General features: G+C 44.5%; 1 protein-coding gene across 4 annotated transcripts in view; it reads left to right on the top strand.

The window, feature by feature from the left end:
* The window catches only part of LOC143291526 (neural cell adhesion molecule 2-like), a 169,103-nt gene that overhangs the window by 75,463 nt on the left and 68,619 nt on the right, over positions 1–25,021 (top strand). For all 4 annotated transcript variants that reach the window (XM_076601424.1, XM_076601425.1, XM_076601427.1 and 1 more), the window contains exons 3-12: positions 1,377–1,513; positions 3,495–3,641; positions 5,980–6,138; positions 10,033–10,148; positions 12,891–13,035; positions 13,947–14,095; positions 14,783–14,966; positions 16,649–16,851; positions 20,372–20,477; positions 21,096–21,263. In XM_076601424.1, the coding sequence (XP_076457539.1) occupies positions 1,377–1,513; positions 3,495–3,641; positions 5,980–6,138; positions 10,033–10,148; positions 12,891–13,035; positions 13,947–14,095; positions 14,783–14,966; positions 16,649–16,851; positions 20,372–20,477; positions 21,096–21,263 (1,514 nt within the window). The remainder of the gene's footprint in view (positions 1–1,376; positions 1,514–3,494; positions 3,642–5,979; positions 6,139–10,032; positions 10,149–12,890; positions 13,036–13,946; positions 14,096–14,782; positions 14,967–16,648; positions 16,852–20,371; positions 20,478–21,095; positions 21,264–25,021) is intronic.

The raw sequence follows: 25,021 nt of genomic DNA, 5'->3' as shown, positions 1-25,021 counted from the left end.
ACCCGTTCACAGTTTGTTTTTATGTTATGACACTATGATGTGCATTTTGGCTGTTGAAACTTTTCACACTTAATTTCTTTCCTCCTTTAAATCTTCCCTTTTTATTCCTGAACACGAAAACCCAATCTGACCACCACTGGTCACTTCCTTACGTTATCGTTGAAGCTCATGGTGAGGCTGTTTTTCCTTTGATGATTATTTGCAAAAGCTGCTGTGTGTGTTTCCAGGAAGTTTATAGTGAGGCTGTTTTTCCTTTGATGATTATTTGCAAAAGCTGCTGTGTGTGTTTCCAGGAAGTTTATAGTGAGGCTGTTTTTCCTTTGATGATTATTTGCAAAAGCTGCTGTGTGTGTTTCCAGGAAGTTTATAGTGAGGCTGTTTTTCCTTTGATGATTATTTGCAAAAGCTGCTGTGTGTGTTTCCAGGAAATTGATGGTGGGGCTGTTTTTCTCTGATGGATTATTTGCATAAGCTGCAGTGTATGTGTTTTCAGGAAGTTTATGGTTGAGGCTGTTTTTCTCTGATATATGATAGTCAGTCATGTTTGACAGCTACCAGGAGGAAGGTGGCAGAATGGTTAAGACGCTCAGCTGCCAATACAGAGAGTCCGTGAGGGTGTGGGTTCGAATCCCGCTCTCGCCCTTTCTCCTAAGTTTGACTGGAAAATCAAATTGAGCGTCTAGTCTTTCGGATGAGATGATAAACCGAGGTCCCGTGTGCAGCACGCACTTGGCGCACTGAAAAAGAACCCATGGCAACGAGAGTGTTGTCCTCTGGCGAAATTACGTAAAATGAAATCCACTTTCATATGTACACAAATATGTAAGCATGCACTCAAGGCCTGACTAAGCGCGTTGGGTTATGCTGCTGGTCAGGCATCTGCTCAACAGATGTGGTGTAGCGTGTATGGATTTGTCCGAACGCAGTGACGCCTCCTTGAGAAAGTGAAACTGAAACTGAAACTGACAGCTACCACCAGAACAGCAGAGAAGGTATCTGCTGTCCCGACTATGTCAGTATGTGGACTAGAATCTGATCATCCTGGAGAGTGTCCTGCCCAAGTTATGTCCCCTCTCTCTGGGCCAAGAGGGTTTTAGAACCATCGGCGTTGGGATGGTTCCCAAAGGCCATCTAGTCCCCAAGGCTGCAGCTCTAAGAGTCAGAGCAATTTTGCCTCCTAGTTTGAGAGTTGTAGGCCTTCACAAGAGACTAAAGCTGTAAATGACTTCCCATTGCAGTGGATAAACCATTGATAATACAGCTCTCACTTTTGCAGTTGGCCCAACCGTAAACTTGCATCAATCTGTGATATGAGTGTTTGGCCTATTTTCTCGGATAATTATTCACAAATCTGTGGTGTGTGTGTGTGTTTCCAGGAGGTTTGTAGAGTACTACGAGAACAGTGCCTCTCTGAAGATCACCAGTGTGGCCACGTCTGACGAAGGCAACTACAAGTGCACCGCCATGATCAACGGCAGCTTGCAAGAGGAAGCCACCTATGTGGAAGTGTTCGGTAAGTCAGGGGTTACCCGTGTCGGCAGTCGACAGCAGAGTTGATAATGATACTGTGATAATAAATACAATGACGACATGGTGGGACTGTGATTTTCAGGGTCGTCATAGAACGGTACTTGGTAGTTAACAGTAGTGATGATAATAACGGTATTACGATTGTCATGGTAGTTGGAGAAAGGCAGTGAAGTGGAAGTGAAGTGTGTCATGATGTCAGGTGAACAGGGAAATAGGGATAGTCGAGACCCAGCGTCATCACGTTCAGGGTGACAGGATAATATCAATAACAAGAATTTTAGGAATAATCATAATGATGATGATAATGATAAGAATAATAATAATAATGATAATAATAATAATGATGATGATGATGATAATAATGATAATGATAATATTAATGATAAAAAGAAGAAGAGTCATAATGCAGTATTGATAGTGATGATTTTGATAATGATGAAGAAAACATGAATGATAAATAATATCAATAACAATAATTTTAGTAATAATTATAATGATGATAATAATAATAATAGTAATAATAATGATAATAATAATAATAATAATAATAATGATGATGATGATGATGATAATGATTATATTAATGATAAAAAGAAGAAGAATCATTATGCAGGATTGATAGAGATGATTTTGATAATGATGAAGAAAACATGAACGATAATAGAAGAAGAAGGAGAAGGAGAAGATGGAAGAAGAATGAACGAATCATTTATATGTGGTGCATAATCTTGCACAGCACAGTTCAGTGTGCTTTTCTTTCTCTCCTACATATGTCAAGGTTTTTTTTTCTCAGCAAACATGTCAGTTTCTCTTACAGTAAAGCATTCTTGTATCATGTATATGCCCCACTCCTATGGTCTAATTGCAAACAACAATATTTTGCAGATACCTGTCAAAACTGGCGTTACATGATGTCACCAATATGCTTTCTTAAATTCTCTCAGTGACAATATTTTGCAGATACCTGTCAAAACTGGCGTTACATGATGTCACCAATATGCTTTCTTAAATTCTTTCAGCACTGGTAATGCACATTCAGCATTCAACATATCCGCTCAAATAAAAATATTTGAAACTGAGTTGAATTTCAAGTCCTATGTAAACTTTCTTCCCTCGATGTTAGGATTTCGAGAGCACGTTTGTAACCTTGGTCAGCAGTGGTGAGTGAAGAGAGGAAATAGCGTGGAAATAGCCAGAAATAGCTGTGTGACTGGTTCTCTGAAATGGGTATTCATTGAGGTATTAGGAAAAGGTTGAAGCAGACATTAAATTGTGAAAGGCAGCCGTTAAGAACGCTTTGAAGTCAGTCGGTATTCGAATCGTTAGCAATTACATGCTGTTCGTTATTACCCGTAACTTCCCTAATTGTTACAAAACCCAAAGGTCTGTAAGGCACGAGGCATATGCATACAGATGAATTTTTATAAATAAATGAATAATGTGTGTGTGTTTGTGTGTGTGTGTATGTGTGGTGCGCGAGTGTGTGTGTGTGTGACGTGCATATATGTGTGTGTGATGTGCACACGTGTGTGTGTGTGTGTGTGTGTGTGTGTGTGTGTGCGTGCCTGTGTATGTTTGTGTTTGCGTGAGTGTGAGTGTGTGTGTGTGTGTGTGTGCACATGCATGCCTCTGTATGTGTGTGTTCGCACGCATGCATGCCTGTGTGTGTGTGTGTATTTGTGCACGCACGTGTGTGTGTGTGAATGTGTGCATGCATGTATGCATGCCTGTGTGTGTGTGTGTGTGTGTGTGTGTGTGTGTGCGCACGTGCGTGTGTCTCTTGTGTGTGTGTGTGTGTGTGTGTGTGTCTCTGTGTGCATGTGTGTGTGCGTGTGTGTGTGTGCGTGTGTGTTGTGTGTGCGTGCGTGTGTGTGTGTGTATGTGTGTGTGTGCGTGCGTGTGTGTGGTGTATGTGTGTGTGTGCGTGTGTGTGTGTTCACGTGTGTGTGTGTGTGTGTGCACAGAGAACGTGGAGTTCCTGTCCCCTCCAGAACAGTCAGTAATCAACGGCACCACCGCCAGAGTGTGGTGTCGAACCAGCACCACCTCGCGCCCCAAAACCATGAAGTGGTACGCCCGCGGGGACCGGGGGATTCTGGAGACTTTGCCCGGTGAGACATTGGGCTTGTGTTGTGTTGTAGTGTGTTGTAGTTGTGTTGTAAGATAAGATAAGATAAGAATAACTTTATTATCTCCAACTGGAGAAATCTGGTCAGGTGCATTATCACAACATAGACAAGTAAACAACATGGGGACCATAACTGTAAAAGCCAACAACAGCCCCTACAAATATTACGAAGATACAAATGTAAAAAAAAATATATATATCACATACATCATTTCATACATACATCCACACACTGCAGGTGTTCTTAATGTAAAAACAGAAAGAATTAAGAAACATTATTTGAATATAATTATAAACATAGCCTACTATACTGCACATTGATAATAATAGACAGATAAGAATAAAGATGAATTGCGGAAAACCACAACCAGATAATCAGCACACACCCGCACCGCACACCCCCCCCCCCCCCCCCCCTACCACTCACCCCACACACGCGGATAACTTGATTAAACAAGAGTAATGAACATATGTTCTCAAATAAAAGCATTTCACATATTCGCTTTTAAAAACATTGCAATTAATTATTACATCGTAATTATTAAACAGAAATATATTTAGAATATGGACGTTAGCATTAGACATATTCATTGTACATTCATCCTGCATATTGCACATTATTTTTCCTACATATTGCACATTCATTATAACCAATTGTCACGTTTTAAGCTCAGTAAACACACACACACACACACACACACACACACACACACACACACACACACACACACACACACACACACACCCCACAACTAGAACAAGGTACAGCCTATCATGCACGGACTTTCACACGTCTCACATGAGAGTGCGCGCGCGCGCGCGCACACACACACACACACACACACAGTTCTCAAGAATTTAAAAGGTGGATTGAACATGGAATAAAAGTCTTCAGAGCTTGTAGTGTGGTGTGGTGATGTGTGTTGTGTTGTAGTGTGTTGTGTTGTTGTGTGTTGTTTTGTAGTGTGTTGTGTTGTAGTGTGTTATGGTGTGGTGTGGTGTGGTGTAGTGTGTTGTGTTGTGGAGACTTTGCCTGGTGAGACATTGGGCTTGTGTTGTAGTGTGTTGTGTTGTGTTATGGAGACTTTGCCTGGTGAGACATTGGGCTTGTGTTGTAGTATGTTGTGTTGTGTTATGGAGACTTTGCCTGGTGAGACATTGGGCTTGTGTTGAAGTGTGTTGTGTTGTGTTATGGAGACTTTGCCTGGTGAGACATTGGGCTTGTGTTGAAGTGTGTTGTGTTGTGTTATGGAGACTTTGCCCGGTGAGACATTGGGCTTGTGTTGTGTTGTAGTGTGTTGTGGTGTGTTATGGAGACTTTGCCTGGTGAGACATTGGGTTGTGTTGTGTTGTAGTGTGTTGTGCTGTAGTGTGTTGTGTTGTGTTGTAGTGTGTTGTGTTGTAGTGTGTTGTGTTGTGTTGTAGTGTGTTGTGTTGTAGTGTGTTGTTGTGAGTTGTGTTGTAGTGTGTTGTGTCATGGAGAATTTGCCTGGTGAGACATTGGGCTTGTGTTGTGTTGTAGTTTCAGAATTGGTAGGTTGTATTTTTGATTGTGTGCTATTTATGATTGTGTACTATGACTGTGTGTGTTTGCATTTGTGAGTGTTTGGGGGTGTGTGTGTGTGTGGGGGGGGGGGGGGGGGGGGGGGGGCAGGCACAGATGAATAATTTGATAGTGTTTTGTATCCTGTGTTCAGTGTTTTCTTTTTGATATTTACGGTTTGTTTTTTTATATTTTTTTTTTTGTTTTTTTCTATTTGTAAACGCCTAGGGCTTATTTTCAAGATTAGGCGTAAATGCTCATAATGATAATGATAGTATTAGTGCGTTGTGTTGTATTATTGAAACTTTACCTGCTGAGAGTTGTGTTGTAGCATGTGTTGTGTTGTGGAAACTTTACCTAGGTCAACAAGCACAAGATGATGACGATGGAAATGACAATGACATGCCATTCACATCATGATGACAGTGGAAACGACAATGACATGCCATTCGCATGACGATGGAAATGACAATGACATGCCATTTGCATGACGACGATGGAAATGACATTGACATGCCATTCACATGACGATGGAAATGACAATGACATGCCATTCACATGACGATGACAATGACATGCCATTCACATGATGACGACAGTGGAAACGACAATGACATGCCATTCGCATGACGATGGAAATGACAATGACATGCCGTTCGCATGACGATGACAGTGGAAACGACAATGACATGCCGTTCGCATGACGATGACAGTGGAAACGACAATGACATGCCATTGGCATGATGATGACAATGCCAATGATGATGACGGTGTGCAGACAAGTGCGTGCCTGGCTACGAGACCAATGCGGCTCAGGTGGGCAACTACCTGGAGATCATCAACGTGGACCTGTCGGACAGCAAGACCTACGTGTGCAGTCTGGAGTTCAAACGTCTGGGCGAGACCAGGAACTACGACATCAACGTCATTGTCACTGGTCAGTGTGTTTTGTGTGTGTGTGTGTGTGTGTGTGTAGTCAGTGTGTGTGTGTGTGTAGTCAGTGTGTGTGTGTGTGTGTGGTCAGTGTGTGTGTGTGTGTGGTCAGTGTGTGTGTGTGTGTAGTCAGTGTGTGTGTGTGTGTGTAGGCAGTGTGTGTGTGTAGTCAGTGTGTGTGTGTGTGTGTGTGTAGTCAGCGTGTGTGTGTGTGTGGAGTCAGTGTGTGTAGTCAGTGTGTGTGTGTGTAGTCAGTGTGTGTGTGTGTAGGCAGTGTGTGTATGTGTGTGTAGGCAGTGTGTGTGTGTGTGTAGTGCATGTATGTAGTCCGTGTGTGTGTAGTCAGTTTGTGTGTGTAGTCAGTGTGTGTGTAGTCAGTGTGTGTTGTCAGTGTGTGTGTAGTTATTATGTGTTGTCAGTGTGTGTAGTCAGTGTGTGTGTAGTCAGTATGTGTTGTCAGTGCATGTATTCAGTGCGTGCAGGCAGAGTGTATTGTCCATGTATGGAGTCAGTGTGTATGTATGTGTAGTCAGCGCGTGTTATCAGGTTGTGTAGTCAGTGTGTGTGTAACCAATGCGTGCAGTCAGTGTGTGTAGTGTGTGTGTGTTCAAACTTCAATGCGAGTAGACAGTGTGTGTAGTCAGTGTAAAAAGTCAGTATGTAGACCATGTGTGTAGTCAGTGTGTGGTCCATGTGTGTAGTGATTGTGTTGTCAGTGTGTGTAGTCAGGGATGTGTCGTCATCACAGGTCACTCCCTGCATGTGTGTGTAGTCAGGGATTGAGCTGGAACACTTTTTTGTCGCATCAGATTTCTGTGTGTGGAATTCAGGCCGCTCTCCCCATTGCACATCACCGCAGTTCAGCGCCACCTTTGTGTCTTTCCTGTCTGCACACGCATTTCTTTCACCGTCAGAGTGGATTTTTGTACAAAACTTTGCCAGGGACAAACGCTTTTTGATGCCGTGGGTTCTTAAACGTGTTGCAAAGAGCATGCTGCGCGTGGAACTTCGGTTTTTTTTAATCGCATCCTGGGCAAACTAGCCACCCCAGTTCACCACTCAGTGGATAGGGAGGGGAGGGGAGGGGGGGCAAAGGGGTGGGGATGGCAGGGGGTGTAAAAATCCCACTTTGTACATGGAATTTCATCCCTTCCTTCTCAGGCACTTTTCCACTGGGCCATCAGTCAAGTGATGGTCACGGGTCAATGGGGATTTGAACACAGTGGAGGACAGGGGTAGGGGGGTCAGGAGGGGGGTGCGGGGGCGTTGCAGAGAGGCTAGAGAGTGCCTTACATGTGTGGTTGTCAAGTGGAAAAGCTTGAAATGATAATTCACAGTTCATGTCCATTGTGTTGGATGTGAAGTGTGTGCTGTTTCCAAGTGGAAAGCCTGAAATGATGAAGGCGCTTTGAGCAGCGTTGGTGCTGGATATTGCGCCATAGAAAAACTATGTATTGTTATTATATGATAACTCATAGTTCATGTTCATTGTGTTGACGTGAATGTGTGTGCTGTTTCCAAATGGTCAGATTGAAATAAACTATATAAGTGTTGGTTATTGTGATAGAGTGAAGTGTTGTTCAGTGTCAAGAGTGTCAGCTGGCAACAAGTGGCTGTCAGATTCTATTATTATTATTGTTATTATTCACAAATAGTCAAGAGTGGTAACTCTCTCCATTCACAAGGTACACAACTTCAAGTCAGTGTTGCTTACGCTACCAATTCAGCTAACACACGGGTAAATAAAAGGTACATTGGAACAATCTCAGACACTTTTTCGGAAAAAGAAGCGCTGGGCCTGTCCTTATACCGATCATTTGACATGTGCACACAGCAGCAAAGACAAAAGAAATGTGCAAACACAAAGTAGCTTTTATTCAAGACTGGCATAGCCTCTTTAACCCTGAACAAGCCACACAGAACACATGGACAATACAGAACAAAGACATGGTTGCCTCGGTGGTTTTTCAACCGGAAATTAACAAATAATGAAGCCAGGAGATGAAATGATTAACAAATAGTAAAGAGTGGTTACTCTCTCCATTCACAAGGTACACAACTTCAAGTCAGTGCTGCTTACACTGCCAATTCAGCTTTTTAAAAATTATTTTTATTATCATTATCAGTGTTAGTCGTAGTTGTAGTAGTCATAGTAGTAGAACAGTAGTTGTTGTAGTAGTTTTAGCAGCAGCAGTGGTAATAGTACTACTAATAGTAGTGGTACTTGTAGTCGGAGTAGTAGTGGTATCATTGGTATTACTGCTATTCATCAGCTTCTTCTTCTTCCTCTTCTTATTATTAGCATCATTACTTTTTTAGTAATGCCATTATTATTGGTAGTAGTAGTAGTCGTATTGTTATTGTTGTTATATTGATGTTGTTGTCATTATTATTATTATTATTGTTGTTGTTGTTGTTTATGATGTTATGATGTTTATTATGATGATGATGCTGATGTTTATTATGTTTATTATTAATATGTTTTTTGGTGTCATATACTGTACCATGTCAAACTGATGCAAACTAGGCCTATTGGTTTGCTCTGCTTGGCCAAATTTCGCGCGGCTAACAGTGAAAAGACGGGCCCACCCGCTCTCAGCCAATCAAACGCCTCTAAAAACTATAAGCGCTTAATCATTCCCTTTGGCCAAGGCTCTCCACGCCATCTTGTCAGGTTTACGCTCTGTCTCGTCTTACGCTTTTTTCGGCTATTCAGCGTATCCTTTTGGCCTTATTTTGTTGCATGCGGCTTGTGTTTATTGTATTCTTACATTCTGTGTACTCGATTCGACTCGGCACCCTCGATTCGTTCGATTTTTTCTGCCTCTAAGTCGATCCTGTCTTTCCTTTCTCTGTTGGGGGTCGGATTTTCGCTGGGTGCCTAAGCGCGGGTTCCATGCCTCGTGTGCCATACCATGAAGGCAGGGAATCATGATGCTGGGATTGAGACTCGGTAAGAGACTCTCCCAGGCCCTGGAGCTCATGATTCCTCCCGATACGGACCGCGGCGATGCGTCGTTAGACGCTGATCGCGGAGGCGACGTTCGTACCAGTAAAACGGTCATGAAGGGGACCGGGGGGAAAGAGGTACGAGCGTCGCCTCCCGAGGTGTCCCAGCGCGAGGCAGGGAGAAGGGTGAATGGCAAGTCATCTCCGTGCTGTGGGGACTCGCAGCTAGGCGCGGACTCCCAAGGGGAGGCCGCGCCCGGCCATTACCCGGGTCCCCACTCGGAGACATCAGTTTGACATGGTACAGTATATGACACCAAAAGGAGGAGTTTGTATTATACTCCATGTTTGGTGTTAAATATACTTACCATGTCAAACTCGAATGCCCGCCCGTCCGTCCCTGCGTCTCCGCCGTGGTTCTCATGGGGCATTTTTGTTCATGGCCACGGAATGATTAAGCGCTTATAGTTTTTAGAGGCGTTTGATTGGCTGAGAGCGGGTGGGCCCGTCTTTTCACTGTTAGCCGCGCGAAATTTGGCCAAGCAGAGCAAACCAATAGGCCTAGTTTGCATCAGTTTGACATGGTAAGTATATTTAACACCAAACATGGAGTATAATACAAACTCCTCCTATTGTTGTTATGTTTATTATTGTTATTGTGTTTATGTTTTCTGTTATGTTTATTATTATGTGGTGTTTTTTATGTTTATGTTCATTATGATGATGATGATTATTATTATTATGTTTATTATATGTTTATTACGTTGTTTATTACTATTATTATGTTTATCAGTAGTAGTAGTAGTTGTATCCTTCTTGTCATTTTTCTCCTTCTTCTCCTTACTGGGAAGGAGAAGAAAAAGGTGATGATGATGAAGAAAGTGATAGTGATGATAATGACAACGATGATGATGATGAAGACAGTGATGATGATGACGATGATGTGCAGTACCGCCCAAAATCATGCCCATCCATCTGGACCCGACCTCCCCCAAGGAGGGCGACCGTCTGCTGATGTCCTGCAAGGCCGAGGGTATCCCTCCCCCCACCTACATGTTCTACAAGGTGAGTTAAAGGGCATCGCTCCCCCCATGTTCTACAGTGTGAGTTAAAAGGTATCCCTCCCCCATGTTCTACAGTGTGAGTTATAAGGCATCCCTCCCCCATGTTCTACAGTGTGAGTTATAAGGCATCCCTCCCCCATGTTCTACTGTGTGAGTTATAAGGCATCCTCCCCCCCATGTTCTACAGTGTGAGTTATAAGGCATCCCTCCCCCATGTTCTACAGTGTGAGTTATAAGGCATCCCTCCCCCCATGTTCTACAGTGTGAGTTATAAGGCATCCTCCCCCCATGTTCTACAGTGTGAGTTATAAGGCATCCCTCCCCCCATGTTCTACAAGGTGAGTTATAAGGCATCCCTCCCCCCATGTTCTACAGTGTGAGTTATAAGGCATCCCTCCCCCCATGTTCTACAGTGTGAGTTATAAGGCATCTCTCCCCCATGTTCTACAGTGTGAGTTATAAGGCATCCCTCCCCCCATGTTCTACAGTGTGAGTTATAAGGCATCCCTCCCCCCATGTTCTACAGTGTGAGTTATAAGGCATCCCTCCCCCCATGTTCTACAGTGTGAGTTATAAGGCATCCCTCCCCCATGTTCTACAGTGTGAGTTATAAGGCATCCCTCCCCCCATGTTCTACAAGGTGAGTTATAAGGCATCCCTCCCCCCATGTTCTACTGTGTGAGTTATAAGGCATCCCTCCCCCCATGTTCTACAAGGTGAGTTATAAGGCATCCCTCCCCACATGTTCTACTGTGTGAGTTATAAGGCATCCTCCCCCCCATGTTCTACAGTGTGAGTTATAAGGCATCCCTCCCCCCATGTTCTATGACTGATGCACATAGATGTACAAAGTGTTCAATGACTGATGCACAAAGATGTACAAAGTGTTCAATGACTGATGCACAGTGTTCAATGACTGATGCACAGTGTGTTCAATGACTGATGCACAAAGTGTTCAGTGACTGATACACAAAGTGTTCAATGGCTGATGCACAGAGTGTTCTCACTCATGCACAGTGTTCAATGACTGATGCACAAAGTGTTCAATGGCTGATGCACAGTGTTCAATGACTGATGCACAGTGTGTTCAATGACTGATGCACAAAGTGTTCAGTGACTGATACACAAAGTGTTCAATGACTGATGCACAGTGTTCAATGACTGATGCACAAAGTGTTCAATGACTGATGCACAGTGTTCAGTGACTGATGCACAAAGTGTTCAATGGCTGATGCACAAAGTGTTCAATGACTGATGCACAAAGGTTGACTGATGCACAAAGTGTTCAATGACTGATGCACAAAGTGTTTGCACAAGGTGTTCAATGACTGATGCACAGAGTGTTCAATGACTGATGCACAAAGTGTTCACTGACTGATGCACAGTGTTCAATGACTGATGTACAAAGTGTTCAGTGACTGATGCACAAAGATGCACAAAGTGTTCAATGACTGATGCACAAAGTGTTCACTGACTGATGCACAAAGTGTTCAATGACTGATGCACAGTGTTCAATGACTGATGCACAGTGTTCAGTGACTGATGCACAAAGTGTTCAATGACTGATGCACAAAGTGTTCAATGACTGATGCACAAATGACTGATGCACAGTGTTCAATGACTGATGCACAAAGTGTTCAATGACTGATGCACAGAGTGTTCAATGACTGATGCACAGTGTTCAATGACTGATGCACAAAGTGTTCAATGACTGATGCACAGTGTTCAATGACTGATGCACAAAGTGTTCAATGACTCATGCACAGAGTGTTCAATGACTGATGCACAAAGTGTTCAATGACTGATGCACAAAGTGTTCAATGACTGATGCACAAATGACTGATGCACAAAGTGTTCAATGACTGATGCACAGAGTGTTCAATGACTGATGCACAAAGTGTTCAATGACTGATGCACAAAGTGTTCAATGACTGATGCACAAGGATGCACAAAGTGTTCAATGACTGCCATACAAACAGGGTAACAGGCCTATGATAGAATGTGTATTGTACGACACACATGAAGTGTGTACAAACGAAACAATGTGTTGTGTCACCAGGGCAACAAGCCTCTGATAGAATGTGTATTACATGACACATATGAAGTGTGTACAAACAACGCAATGTGTTGTGTCTCCACATGAGCAGTGTGTACAAAGGTGACATGAGCAGTGTGTACAAACGACACAATGTGTTGTGTCACCACATGAGCAGTGTGTACAAACAACGCAATGTGTTGTGTCTCCACATGAGCAGTGTGTACAAAGGTGACATGAGCAGTGTGTACAAACGACACAGTGTGTTGTGTCACCACATGAGCAGTGTGTACAAACAACGCAATGTGTTGTGTCTCCACATGAGCAGTGTGTACAAAGGTGACATGAGCAGTGTGTACAAACGACACAATGTGTTGTGTCACCACATGAGCAGTGTGTACAAACAACGCAATGTGTTGTGTCTCCACATGAGCAGTGTGTACAAAGGTGACATGAGCAGTGTGTACAAACGACACAATGTGTTGTGTCACCACATGAGCAGTGTGTACAAACGACGCAATGTATTGTGTCACCACATGAGCAGTGTGTACAAACAACGCCGCAATGTGTTGTGTCACCACATGAGCTGTGTGTACAAACAACGCCGCAATGTGTTTTGTCACCACATGAGCAGTGTGTACAAACAACGCAGTGTGTTGTCTCCTCATGAGCAGTGTGTAGAAACGACGCAATGTGTCGTGTCACCAGGGCAACAGGCCTTTGATGGAGCAGCGCAGCACGGACGGAGAGTATGTCATCGAGAACCTGAAGCGCACAGACGAAGGCGTGTACTCCTGCAACGCCATGAACAAGGGAGGCAATCAGAGCGAGACCCTCAACCTGGACGTCAAGAGTAAGACACAGCGATGATCATGATGATCATGATGATAATGACAGTAATGGTGATGACGATGACGACAGTAATGATGGTGATTATGATGATGAAAATAATTGGCGTGCTCAACCACAACTTATCAGACCTGTCATACAAAAATGAGAATGATTATAGAAATAGATAATAATAATGATGATGATGATGATAGGATATAATAATGATATATAAAAAAAAAGAAAGAAGAGAAGACAGTTTCGTAGAAAGTAAAACATGGCAGTGGTGATAATGATGATGATAATAACAGTAAGAAGACAGAAGAATCTGTGTTGGCAAAATAAGACATGGCAATAATGATAATTATTAATATTTTAAAGAAATGTATGTATATATATATATATATATATATAAAATAAAGACAGAAGAAACTGTTTTGTCAAAGTAAGCCATGGCAATAATAATATTAACATAAAAAAGACGGACGCAACTGTTTACATCTGTATGAAATAAAACTCATTATTTGCTAGGGTAGCAGAAAAGCAAATACGTTTTGTTTTGTTTTGTTTTTTATTGCATCAAGCCATCGCTTTTAAGAGGTACTAAAAATGAAAGAAATATGGAGGAGGGTGAGGGGTGGGGTAATGATAATAATGATAACAATAATAAAAATAAATACACACGTGTGTGTGTATCTGTTATGAACAACAAGATATGAACGATGATGGTATGAACAAGATACGAACAATGATGATGGTGATGATGACGATGTTGGTGATGGAGAAGGTGGTGGTGACGATGATGGTAGCGATGATGGTGACAAATGACGACGATGGTGATGACGATGATTATGACGATGACAGCGCTAATGACGGTGATGAAGATGATGATGATGACGCTGACGGCTGTGCATGTGTGATGGTTCGAACCCCTAGTCCTGCCCAGCTTTGAGAACACGGCCAACCTGACGCAGAAGGAGGGGACATCGGTCAGACTGCCCTGCATTGCCACTGCTGACCCTGTGGCCAGCATGTCCTGGAGACGCAAGGGATCGAAGGTCGACTACCTCTTTGAGGGCAACTCTGTGAGTCACTCTGTTGGGGTGTGTGTGTGGGTGTGTGTGTGTGTGGAGGTGTGTGTGGGTGTGTGTGTGTGTGTGTGGAGGTGTGTGTGGGTGTGTGTGTGGGTGTGTGGAGGTGTGTGTGTGTGTGATGTGTGGAGGTGTGTGTGGGTGTATGTCCTGGAGACGCAAGGGATCGAAGGTCGACTACCTCTTTGAGGGCAACTCTGTGAGTCACTCTGTTGGGGGTGTGTAGGTGTGTGTGTGGGTTTGTGATGTGGAGGTGTGTGTGTGTGTGTGTGTGTGGAGGTGTGTGTGGGTGTATGTCCTGGAGAATCAAGGGATTGCAGGTCGACTACCTCTTTGAGGGCAGCTCTGTGAGTCACTCTGTTGGGGGTGTGGAGGTGTGTGTGTATGCGTGGATGTGTGTGTGTGTGTGGAGGTGTGTGTGTGTGTGTGTGTGTGTGCGGAGGTGTGTGTGTGTGGAAGTGTGTGTGTGTGTGGAGGTGTTTGTGTGTGTGTGTGTGTGTGGGGCGGGTGGGCAGGAGGTGTGTGGGTGTGTGTGTGGAGGTGTGTGTGTGTGTGGAGGTGTGTGTGGGGGGGGGGGGGAGGTGTGTGTGGAGGTGTGTGTGTGTGGAGGTGTGGTTCATTTACAGGATGTTAACTGACCATAAGCGGTTCATATTCTGACCATGAGCGGTTCATATTCAGGACTCGGACATCTATGTGGAAGAGGTGACTGACGACCCCATCGAGGACGGCCCCACCATGCTCTACCGCAGAACCATGTACCTGGTTATCAACGTCCTCAAGTCGGAGCACGCCGGGGAGTATGTCTGTAAGGCCGACAACGAATATGGCAAGAAGGAACGCACCTTCAAGATCGACGTCACCTGTAAGTGGGGGGGAGGGGAGGGGGGGGGGATTACAGGATCTTTAACGTGGATAGGTTGACAGTGGCTACAGTGTGAAAGAACGCATCTTCAAGATCTACATGACCTGAAAGTGGGGGTGGGGTGGGTTAAGTTGGGTTGGGTGGAGGTGGTGGTGGTGGTATAGTGTGGAGAGTGTGGGGGGGATGGAGGGGGTGGAAACAGTGAAGAGTGTATGACATGAAGGAACGATTTGAAAAGAAAGAAACTGACTACAACAAAGCTAGTTAACTATCCTCAGATAAACATGTGATTTGATTTTTTTTATTGATTTTTTTTTTAAGACAAGTAATGATTAAATTGATAAAAATAGAAAATAAACTTCGTTAGTTTTGATCTTAAAAAAAAACAAAAAAAACAACAAAAAGGTTGGCTTTTCTTTGGCATACGCACGATGTGAATGAAATACTGGTTGACTTTGATAGAATACTGGTTGACTTGTCTAAGACAAATCCTTGATTTGGTTGAACAAAATGCTGGTTGACTTTAACTCAGTCTACTCCAGGTACGACATAACTCGTACCATGATTACTTCCTCTTTGAACCAGGTACAAGTATTCTCGTACCAACACACTACTCTAATTTCGTTCATTCTTGCTTGGTACAGTTGGCATTCTAAACTGAACCGTTTACTGATTCTGGAAGTGTGAAAATGAAGTTTTGTTTGACCGATTAAAACAACAATTTTCCACGGATTTTTGCTGTTTTAATGAACCACCCTGTTTATTCTTTGCCCTGTGGGTTGGGCACTGATAGGATAGACCCACTGCCCTGCCATGCATGTCGTAAGAAGTGACTAAGGCAGGACCACCTCGCCCAGAGGATAAAGGGGTTTGCGTAGGGTTAACTACCCTGCCTGTAAAAAAAGACCAGTTACAGAAGCATCGACGACAAAGAACCAAAACATTCACCTGGGCAAGGAAAGGTCTCCATCCCGGAGACTGGAATGGCCAGAACAGCCCAGAACAGAGTGCGATGGCGAGGGGTCGTCGATGGCCTATGCTCCACCAGGAGCGATGGGCAAAATGAATGATGAATGAATGAACCACCCTGTTTATTCTGCAGTGGCCTCATGTAGTGCTGGTCCAGGGGTGGTTGTGGCAGGAGTGTAGCTGTAGAGTTAATAAAATACTGGTTTAATTACACATACTTAACCGTGACCCACTAGTGCAGACTCCGGCAGAGGTCTGACATTCCTGTCCTGTGCAAACTACTGTCCGCCGAGAAAACGAAAGTAACTACAGCTGATAACCTCCGTATACACGTGCGTGCGCTTACGGGATAGGTTCATACGACTTTCATATTAACATGTACAATCATGTTTCTATCTCTATTCATTGACATCTATTCATTGAGATTTTCTGCGTCTACATACTGACACATTATTCATGTGTATGCACTAGTCAGGGGGGCAACGGGGAGGTTACCTACTTCCAGGAGGTTATCGACCGTAGCTACTTTCGTTTTCTCCGCATAGGTGGATAGTAGTTTGCACAGAACAGGAATGTCAGACCTCTGCCGGAGTCTGCACTAGTTGGGTCACGGTAAGTATGTTATTTAAACGTAATTTTAGATAGAAAATTTCCATTGACTTTTATCAGACAGACCCTTGATGTGAATAAAACAACTGCCTGACTGTCTCCAGACGCCCCCAACTTCAATGACCAGGGGACCTCGGTGTTCTACGGCTGGGTGAACAGCAAGACCAACCTGACCTGCATCGCCAACGGCAACCCGGAGCCGCTGATCACCTGGTTCCGGAACGAGCAGGACGTGTCCAAACTGTCGGGCTACACCATCACCGTGGGCCACAGCGGCATCAACACCCGCGCCATCAGCTATCTGCAGGTTCGATTCCCTGGTCTTGACGTACACACACACACGCTGTCAGCTTTCTGTTTCCGTTTCTAAGGGAGGCATTCAATACCCTGTCTTGACACACATACACGCTCGCAGCTTTCCGTTTCCGTTTCTAAGGGGGGCATTCAGTACCCTGTCTTGACACACATACACGCTCTCAGCTTTCCATTTCTGTTTCTAAGGGGGGCATTCAATACCCTGCCTTGACACACATACACGCTCTCAGCTTTCCGTTTCTGTTTCTAAGGGAGGCATTCAATACCCTGTCTTGACACACATACACGCTCGCAGCTTTCCGTTTCCGTTTCTAAGGGGGGCATTCAGTACCCTGTCTTGACACACATACACGCTCTCAGCTTTCCATTTCTGTTTCTAAGGGGGGCATTCAATACCCTGCCTTGACACACATACACGCTCTCAGCTTTCCATTTCTGTTTCTAAGGGGGACATTCAGTACCCTGTCTTGACGTACACACACACGCTCTCAGCTTTCCGTTTCCGTTTCTAAGGGGGGCATTCAATGCTCTGTTCCCGTTCCCGTTGTTTCTAAAGGAGCGTTTGATCCACCTGTCTTGGTCATACACACACATGCTCTGTTCCCGTTCCCGTTTCAGTTTCTAAAGGAGCATTTGATCCATACACACACATGCTCTGTTCCCGTTCCCGTTGTTTCTAAAGGAGCGTTTGATCCACCTGCCTTGGTCATACACACACATGCTCTGTTCCCATTCCCATTTCAGTTTCTAAAGGAGCGTTTGATCCATACACATACATGCTCTGTTCCCGTTCCCGTTTCAGTTCTAAAGGAGCGTTTGGTTCCCCTGTCTTGGTCATACACACACATGCTCTGTTCCCGTTCCCGTTTCAGTTTCTAAAGGAGCGTTTGATCCATACACACACATGCTCTGTTCCCGTTCCCGTTTCAGTTCTAAAGGAGCGTTTGGGTCCCCTGTCTTGGTCATACACACACATGCTCTGTTCCCGTTCCCGTTTCAGTTTCTAAAGGAGCGTTTGATCCATACACACACATGCTCTGTTCCCGTTCCCGTTTCAGTTCTAAGGGAGCGTTTGATCCACCTGTCTTGGTCATACACACACATGCTCTGTTCCCGTTCCCGTTTCAGTTTCTAAAGGAGCGTTTGATCCATACATACACATGCTCTGTTCCCGTTCCCGTTTCAGTTCTAAAGGAGTGTTTGATCCACCTGTCTTGGTCATACACACGCATGCTCTGTTCCCATTCCCATTTCAGTTTCTAAAGGAGCGTTTGATCCATACACACACATGCTCTGTTCCCGTTCCCGTTTCAGTTCTAAAGGAGCGTTTGGTTCCCCTGTCTTGGTCATACACACACATGCTCTGTTCCCGTTCCCGTTTCAGTTTCTAAAGGAGCGTTTGATCCATACACACACATGCTCTGTTCCCGTTCCCGTTTCAGTTCTAAAGGAGCGTTTGGGTCCCCTGTCTTGGTCATACACACACATGCTCTGTTCCCGTTCCCGTTTCAGTTTCTAAAGGAGCATTTGATCCATACACACACATGCTCTGTTCCCGTTCCCGTTTCAGTTCTAAAGGAGCGTTTGATCCACCTGTCTTGGTCATACACACACATGCTCTGTTCCCGTTCCCGTTTCAGTTTCTAAAGGAGCGTTTGATTCCCCTGTCTTGACGTACACACACACACACAGAGCTCTCGGTCTCCGTTTCAGTTTCTGAAGGAGGCGTCACTGTGTTTGGACAAGTCCATATATGTACACTACACTTTATTAACTCTCTCTGGACGAAGGAATGCTCACGCATTCCTACACAAAACATATTCAGATTCGGACGAAGGAATGGAATAGCATTCTCCGAAAGTAAAATTCCATCATGCGCTGTACACGTGATTTTGTGATTAGCCAAGCAGAGTGCGCTATTCTGGGTCACTCCACAATCGAACAGTATGATTGGTCAGCCTGGGATATGTGGCCTGTCTCGCACACACGCTGACAAAGTCACTGACCGGTCGTCTGCTCGTGTGCCAGCCTGTTAGCAAAGCGGACTCTTCTCAGAATGTTGTGAAGAGAACAAGGCAGTGACGGCAAGATTTTAGGGTTGCCAAAGTACTTGAAATGCTACAAACTGAAGGGTCGGACATTGAAGAGGTGGATGATGACAAAGAAGAAAGCGAATTTAATGCAGAAAGCGAGCATGGGTATGGTGGGTGATTCAGGGTGAAAAATTGGCAGTATTTTCTACATATGGCAAAACTGTAAAAATAAGATGAGAAATTTGATTTTTTTTTATATGTAATATCTCAACAAGTAATAAACCAGTTCTGAAAGTTTCATTTTCTTATTCTGTATTTTGTATTTTTTGTAATTTTTTCCAAACCCTTACAAATGGGCCGTCTGTGGGGAAAAGCAAGTGAGAAAACTTGTCGTCCTGAGTGAGTTAACTGAATGAATTTAAAAGGTTAAAATATCCCATAACTTTTTATGGCAATCATATTTATTTTCAAGACTTCATTTTCATTTCCGTCCTGTGAGGTCTTTTCAAAGTATATAAGTTTGTTTGTTTTTTTTAACTGATATATGTGTACTGAGTGATGATACTTTTTTCATTTTTTACATAGCTGATTAACCAATTTACACTTGAATTGGAAAAAAAAAAATGTGAGATCGATTGGTTTCAGTGTTCCATGTTTGTCTGTGTGAGGAGGACAAATGGCCCATTATGATTTGGTGGATCAGGACATTTGTCCTATTGTTGTTCTGGTGGGTGTACACCCTGATTCTGTGTGTGTGTGCATGTGTGTTTGTGAATGTGTGTGTGAGTGAATCAGAATCAGAATCAGTTTTAATGTCAATTAAACCTGAACAAGGTTTATAAGACACGCATGCAAAGTTACATGAAACCACGCACAAAAAAAGCAAAACAAAATAAATAAATATTGAGCAAGAGATTGAATCACTCCTGCACGCTATGGCATTTTTGACAGCAGTTACTGACAAATTTCCCAAACAGTCCCACAAGTTTGTCTTCCATTATTCGCTGACTGGGTTTAATAATATTTGGAATGTAATTTTGAATTTTTTGTATGAATTCTGTTCTAATTTCTTTGTATAATTCGCAGTCATCTAAGAAATGATATTCATCCTCTGTTGTTTGACATTGTAAACAGTCTCCTTTCTTTTGGGATATTGAAATATCAGTCTTTTCCTATTGTTAAATCATGACAGGATATTCTTAATTTGCACAATGATTGTTTTTTTTTTTATTACAATTAAGATATCCTTCATGCAAATAAGGTTCGGTTCTGTATTCATGAGTAATTTTATTTTAGAATAGTAAGTTTAGAGTTATTTTTCGAATTTGTTTCTCTTCCAGAATAAAACATATCCATATTCTAGTTTATTCGTTATAGCGTGGCAAAGTCTTGAATATTGAGTGTTTGTGTGTGTGTGTGTTTGTGTGTGTGCGCGTGTTCACATGTGTGTGTTGATGTGTGTGCACCACACGCCAACAGCCTGTGGTGGACAACGCGAACGTGGACTCGGTGTTCGGGGAGTACAAATGCCAGGCAGGCAACAAGTTCGGCACCCCCAGCCAGATGCTCACCTTCAGACGTGCAGGTGGGTGACCGCTGCTGGATGATGATGGTGATGATGATGGTGATGATGATGATAATGGTTACAGTTATCATGATGATGATAATAGTAACAGTGATGACAATGATGATGGTAACGGTGATGACAAGAGTACAAATGCCAGGCAGGCAACAAGTTCGGCACCCCCAGCCAGATGCTCACCTTCAGACGTGCAGGTGGGTGACCGCTGCTGGATGATGATGGTGATGATGATGGTGATGATGATGATGATGGTTACAGTTATCATGATGATGATAATAGTAACAGTGATGACAATGATGATGGTAACGGTGATGACAATGATGATGATAACCGTGATGATGATGATAACGGTGATGACAATGATGATGGTAATGACAGTGATGGAAACGATGACAATGATGATGATAACAGTTACTGGATGATGATGATGATAACGGTGATGACGATGAAGATGGTAATGACAGTGATGGAAACGATGACGATGATGATGATGATAACAGTGACTGGATGATGATAACGGTGATGACGGCGAAGATGGTAATGACAGTGATGGTGATGATAATATCAACGCTGGCGACGATGACGTTAATGACAGTGACGATGACAATAACGATGTTGCAGATGTGCCGGAGGTGGCAACCGTGAGCCTGCTGGAGAGCAAGGCGACAATGATGGTGCTGCGAATCTACCCGCCGGCCAACAACGGGGGACAGCCTGTCACCAATTACACCATCAAGTACGGGCCCAGCGGCAGCTCTAAGGAGCCTTTAACGAAGGTCGCCCAGCGATGTGAGTATCTTCCTCTCTCTCTCTCTCTCTCCCTCTCTCTCTTCCCCATCTTTCTGTCTCTTTCTCCATCAAGTACGGACCTACAAGCAGCTCTAAGGACCCTTTCACGAAGGTGGCCCAGCGATGAGAGTCTCTCCCCCTCTCTCTCTCTCCCCCCCTCTCCCTCTCTCTCTCTCTCTCTCTCTCTCTCTCTCTCTCTCTCTCTCTCTCTCTCCCTCTCTTCCCCATCTCTCTATCTTTTTGCTGTCTCTTTCTCCATCAAGTACGGACCTACAAGCAGCTCTAAGGACCCTTTCACGAAGGTTGCCCAGCGATGAGTCTCCCCCCCTCTCTCTCTCTCTCCCTCTCTTCCCCATCTCTCTTGTCTTATTGCTGTCTCTTTCTCCATCAAGTACGGACCTACAAGCAGCTCTAAGGACCCTTTCATGAAGTTGGCCCAGCGATGAGAGAGTCTCCCCCCCTCTGTCTCTCTCTCCCTCTCTTCCCCATCTCTATCTTTTTTCTGTCTCTTTCTCCATCAAGTACGGACCTACAAGCAGCTCTAAGGACCCTTTCACGAAGGTGGCCCAGCAATGTGAGAGTCTCTCCCTGTCTCTCTCTCTCTCTCTCCCTCTCTTCCCCATCTCTCTATCTTTTTTCTGTCTCTTTCTCCATCAAGTACGGACCTACAAGCAGCTCTAAGGACCCTTTCACGAAGGTCGCCCAGCAATGTGAGTATCTTCCTCTCTCTCTCTCCCTCTCTCTCTTCCCCATCTTTCTGTCTCTTTCTCCATCAAGTACGGACCTACAAGCAGCTCTAAGGACCCTTTCATGAAGTTGGCCCAGCGATGAGAGAGTCTCCCCCCCTCTCTCTCTCCCTCTCTTCCCCATCTCTCTATCTTTTTTCTGTCTCTTTCTCCATCAAGTACGGACCTACAAGCAGCTCTGAGGACCCTTTCATGAAGTTGGCCCAGCGATGAGAGTCTCTCCCTCTCTCTCTCCCCCATCTCTCTCTGTCTCTGTCTCTTTCTCAATGTCTCTCCCTCTCCCCATCTCTCTCTGTTCTTTGTCTCTTTCTCGATGTCTCTCCCCATCTCGCTCTCTTTGTCTGTTCTCTGTCTCTTTCTCAATGTCTGTTCCTCTCCCCCATCTCTCTCTGTTCTCTGTCTCTTTCTTTATGTCTCTTCCTCTCCCCATCTCTCTCTGTCTCTGTCTCTTTCTCAATGTCTCTCCCTCTCCCCATCTCTCTCTGTTCTTTGTCTCTTTCTCGATGTCTCTCCCCATCTCGCTCTCTTTGTCTGTTCTCTGTCTCTTTCTTTATGTCTCTCCCTCTCCCCCATCTCTCTCTCTCTCTGTTCTCTGTCTCTTTCTCAATGTCTCTCCCTCTCCCCATCTCTCTCTGTTCTCTGTCTCTTTCTCAGTGTCTCTCCCTCTCCCCATCTCTCTCTGTTCTCTGTCTCTTTATGTCTCTTCCTCTCCCCATCTCTCTCTGTTCTCTGTCTCTTTCTCAATGTCTCTCCCTCTCCACCATCTCTCTCTCTCTCTCTGTTCTCTGTCTCTTTCTCAATGTCTCTCCCTCTCCCCATCTCTCTCTCTCTCTCTCTCTCTCTCAGTGTTACTCCCTCTCTCCCCAGTCTCTGTCTCTTTCTCAATGTCTCTCCCCAATCTATCTCTTCTCCGATGTCTCTCCCTCCCCAATCTCTCTGTCTCTCTCTCAATATCTGTCCCACTCTCCCCAGTCTCTCTGTCTATGTTTCTCCCACTCTCCCATCTCTCTGTCTCTTTTCTGATGTCTCTCCCTCCCCAATCTCTCTGTCTCTCTCTCAATATCTGTCCCACTCTCCCATCTCTCTGTCTCTTTGTCGATGTTTCTCCCAATCTCTCTGTCTCTTTGTCGATGTTTCTCCCACTCTCCCCAATCTCTCTGTCTCTTTGTTGATGTTTCTTCCACTCTCCCATCTCTCTGTCTCTTTGTCGATGTTTCTCCCGCTCTCCCCCGTCTCTTTGTCTATGTTTCTCCCGCTCTCCCATCTCTCTGTGTCTCGCAGTCTCTCCCTCTCTCCATTTCTCTGTCTCTCTCTCAGTGTCTCTCCCTCTCTCCATCTCTCTCTCAATGTATCTCCCTCTCTCCATCTCTGTCTCTCTCTCAATGTATCTCCCTCTCTCCATCTCTGTCTCTCTCTCAATGTATCTCCCTCTCTCCATCTCTGTCTCTCTTAGTGTCTCTCCCTCTCTCCGTCTCTTTGTTGACGTTTCTCCCACTCTCTCCCATCTCTCTGTCTCTTTGTCAATGTTTCTCCCACTCTCTCCCATCTCTCCGTCTCTTTGTCGATGTTTCTCCCATTCTCCCCCATCTCTCTTTCTCTTTGTCGATGTTTCTCCCACTCTCTCCCATCTCTCCGTCTCTTTGTCGATGTTTCTCCCACTCTCTCCCATCTCTCCGTCTCTTTGTCGATGTTTCTCCCGCTCTCTCCCATCTCTCTGTCTCTTTGTCGATGTTTCTCCCACACTCTCCCCAATCTCTCTGTCTCTTTGTCAGTGTTTCTCCCACTCTCCCCAATCTCTCTGTCTCTCTGTCGATGTTTCTCCCACACTCTCCCATCTCTCTGTCTCTTTGTCGATGTTTCTCCCACTGTCTCCCATCTCTCTGTCTCTCTCTCAGTGTCTTTCCCTCTCTTCATCTCTGTCTCTCTCTCAATGTATCTCTATCTCTGTCTCTCAGTGTCTCTCCCTCTCACCATCTCTGTCTCTCTCTCAATGTATCCCTGTCTCTCCATCTCTGTCTCTCTCTCAATGTATCTCCCTCTCTCCATCTCTGTCTCTCTCTCAATGTATCTCCCTCTCTCCATCTCTGTCTCTCTCTCAATGTATCTCCCTCTCCATCTCTGTCTCTATCTCATTGTCTCTCCCTCTCTCCCCAATCTCTCCGTCTCTTTGTCGATGTTTCTCCCACTCTCCCCAATCTCTCTGTCTCTTTGTTGACGTCTCTCCCCAATCTCTCTGTCTCTTTGTCGATGTTTCTCCAACTCTCCCCAATCTCTCTGTCTCTTTGTCGATGTTTCTCCCACTCTCCCCCCTCTCTCTGTCTCTTTGTCGATGTTTCTCCCGCTCTCTCCCATCTCTCTGTCTCTTTGTTGATGTTTCTCCCGCTCTCTCCCATCTCTCTGTCTCTTTGTTGATGTTTCTCCAACTCTCCCCAATCTCTCTGTCTCTTTGTCGATGTTTCTCCCACTCTCTCCCATCCCTCTGTCTCTTTGTCGATGTTTCTCCCATTCTCCCCCTATCTCTCCATCTCTTTGTTGATGTTTCTCCCGCTCTCTCCCATCTCTCCGTCTCTTTGTCGATGTTTCTCCAACTCTCTCCCATCTCTCTGTCTCTTTGTCAGTGTTTCTCCCACTCTCCCCAATCTCTCTGTCTCTTTGTCGATGTCATTTGGAACAAACTCCCTTGTCCTGTCCGACACACTCGGTCTTTGTCCTTGTTCAAATCAGTTCTCAAAACTCACCTTTTCCACAGTTGTAATGATTAGTTTTCCTGCCCTTTGTGTCTGTAATTGTTGTTGGGTGGAGAGAGGAATGGAGCTGTATCGGTATGAATGCCTGGTGTGTGTGTGTGTGTCTGTAGTGTGTGTGTGTGTGTATGACCTGTTTATTTTGTGATGCATATCTCAATCAAATCTTCTTCTTCTTTGTTCGTGGGCTGCAACTCCCACATTCACTCGTATATACACGAGTGGGCTTTTACGTGTATGACCGTTTTTACCCCGCCATGTAGGCAGC

The sequence above is a fragment of the Babylonia areolata genome, chromosome 17 (genome assembly GCF_041734735.1).
Source record: "Babylonia areolata isolate BAREFJ2019XMU chromosome 17, ASM4173473v1, whole genome shotgun sequence".
In the NCBI taxonomy this organism is placed as follows: Eukaryota; Metazoa; Mollusca; class Gastropoda; order Neogastropoda; family Buccinidae; genus Babylonia; species Babylonia areolata.
The sequence above is the reverse complement of the archived record's forward strand: the minus strand, read 5'-3'. Positions and strand labels throughout refer to the sequence as shown.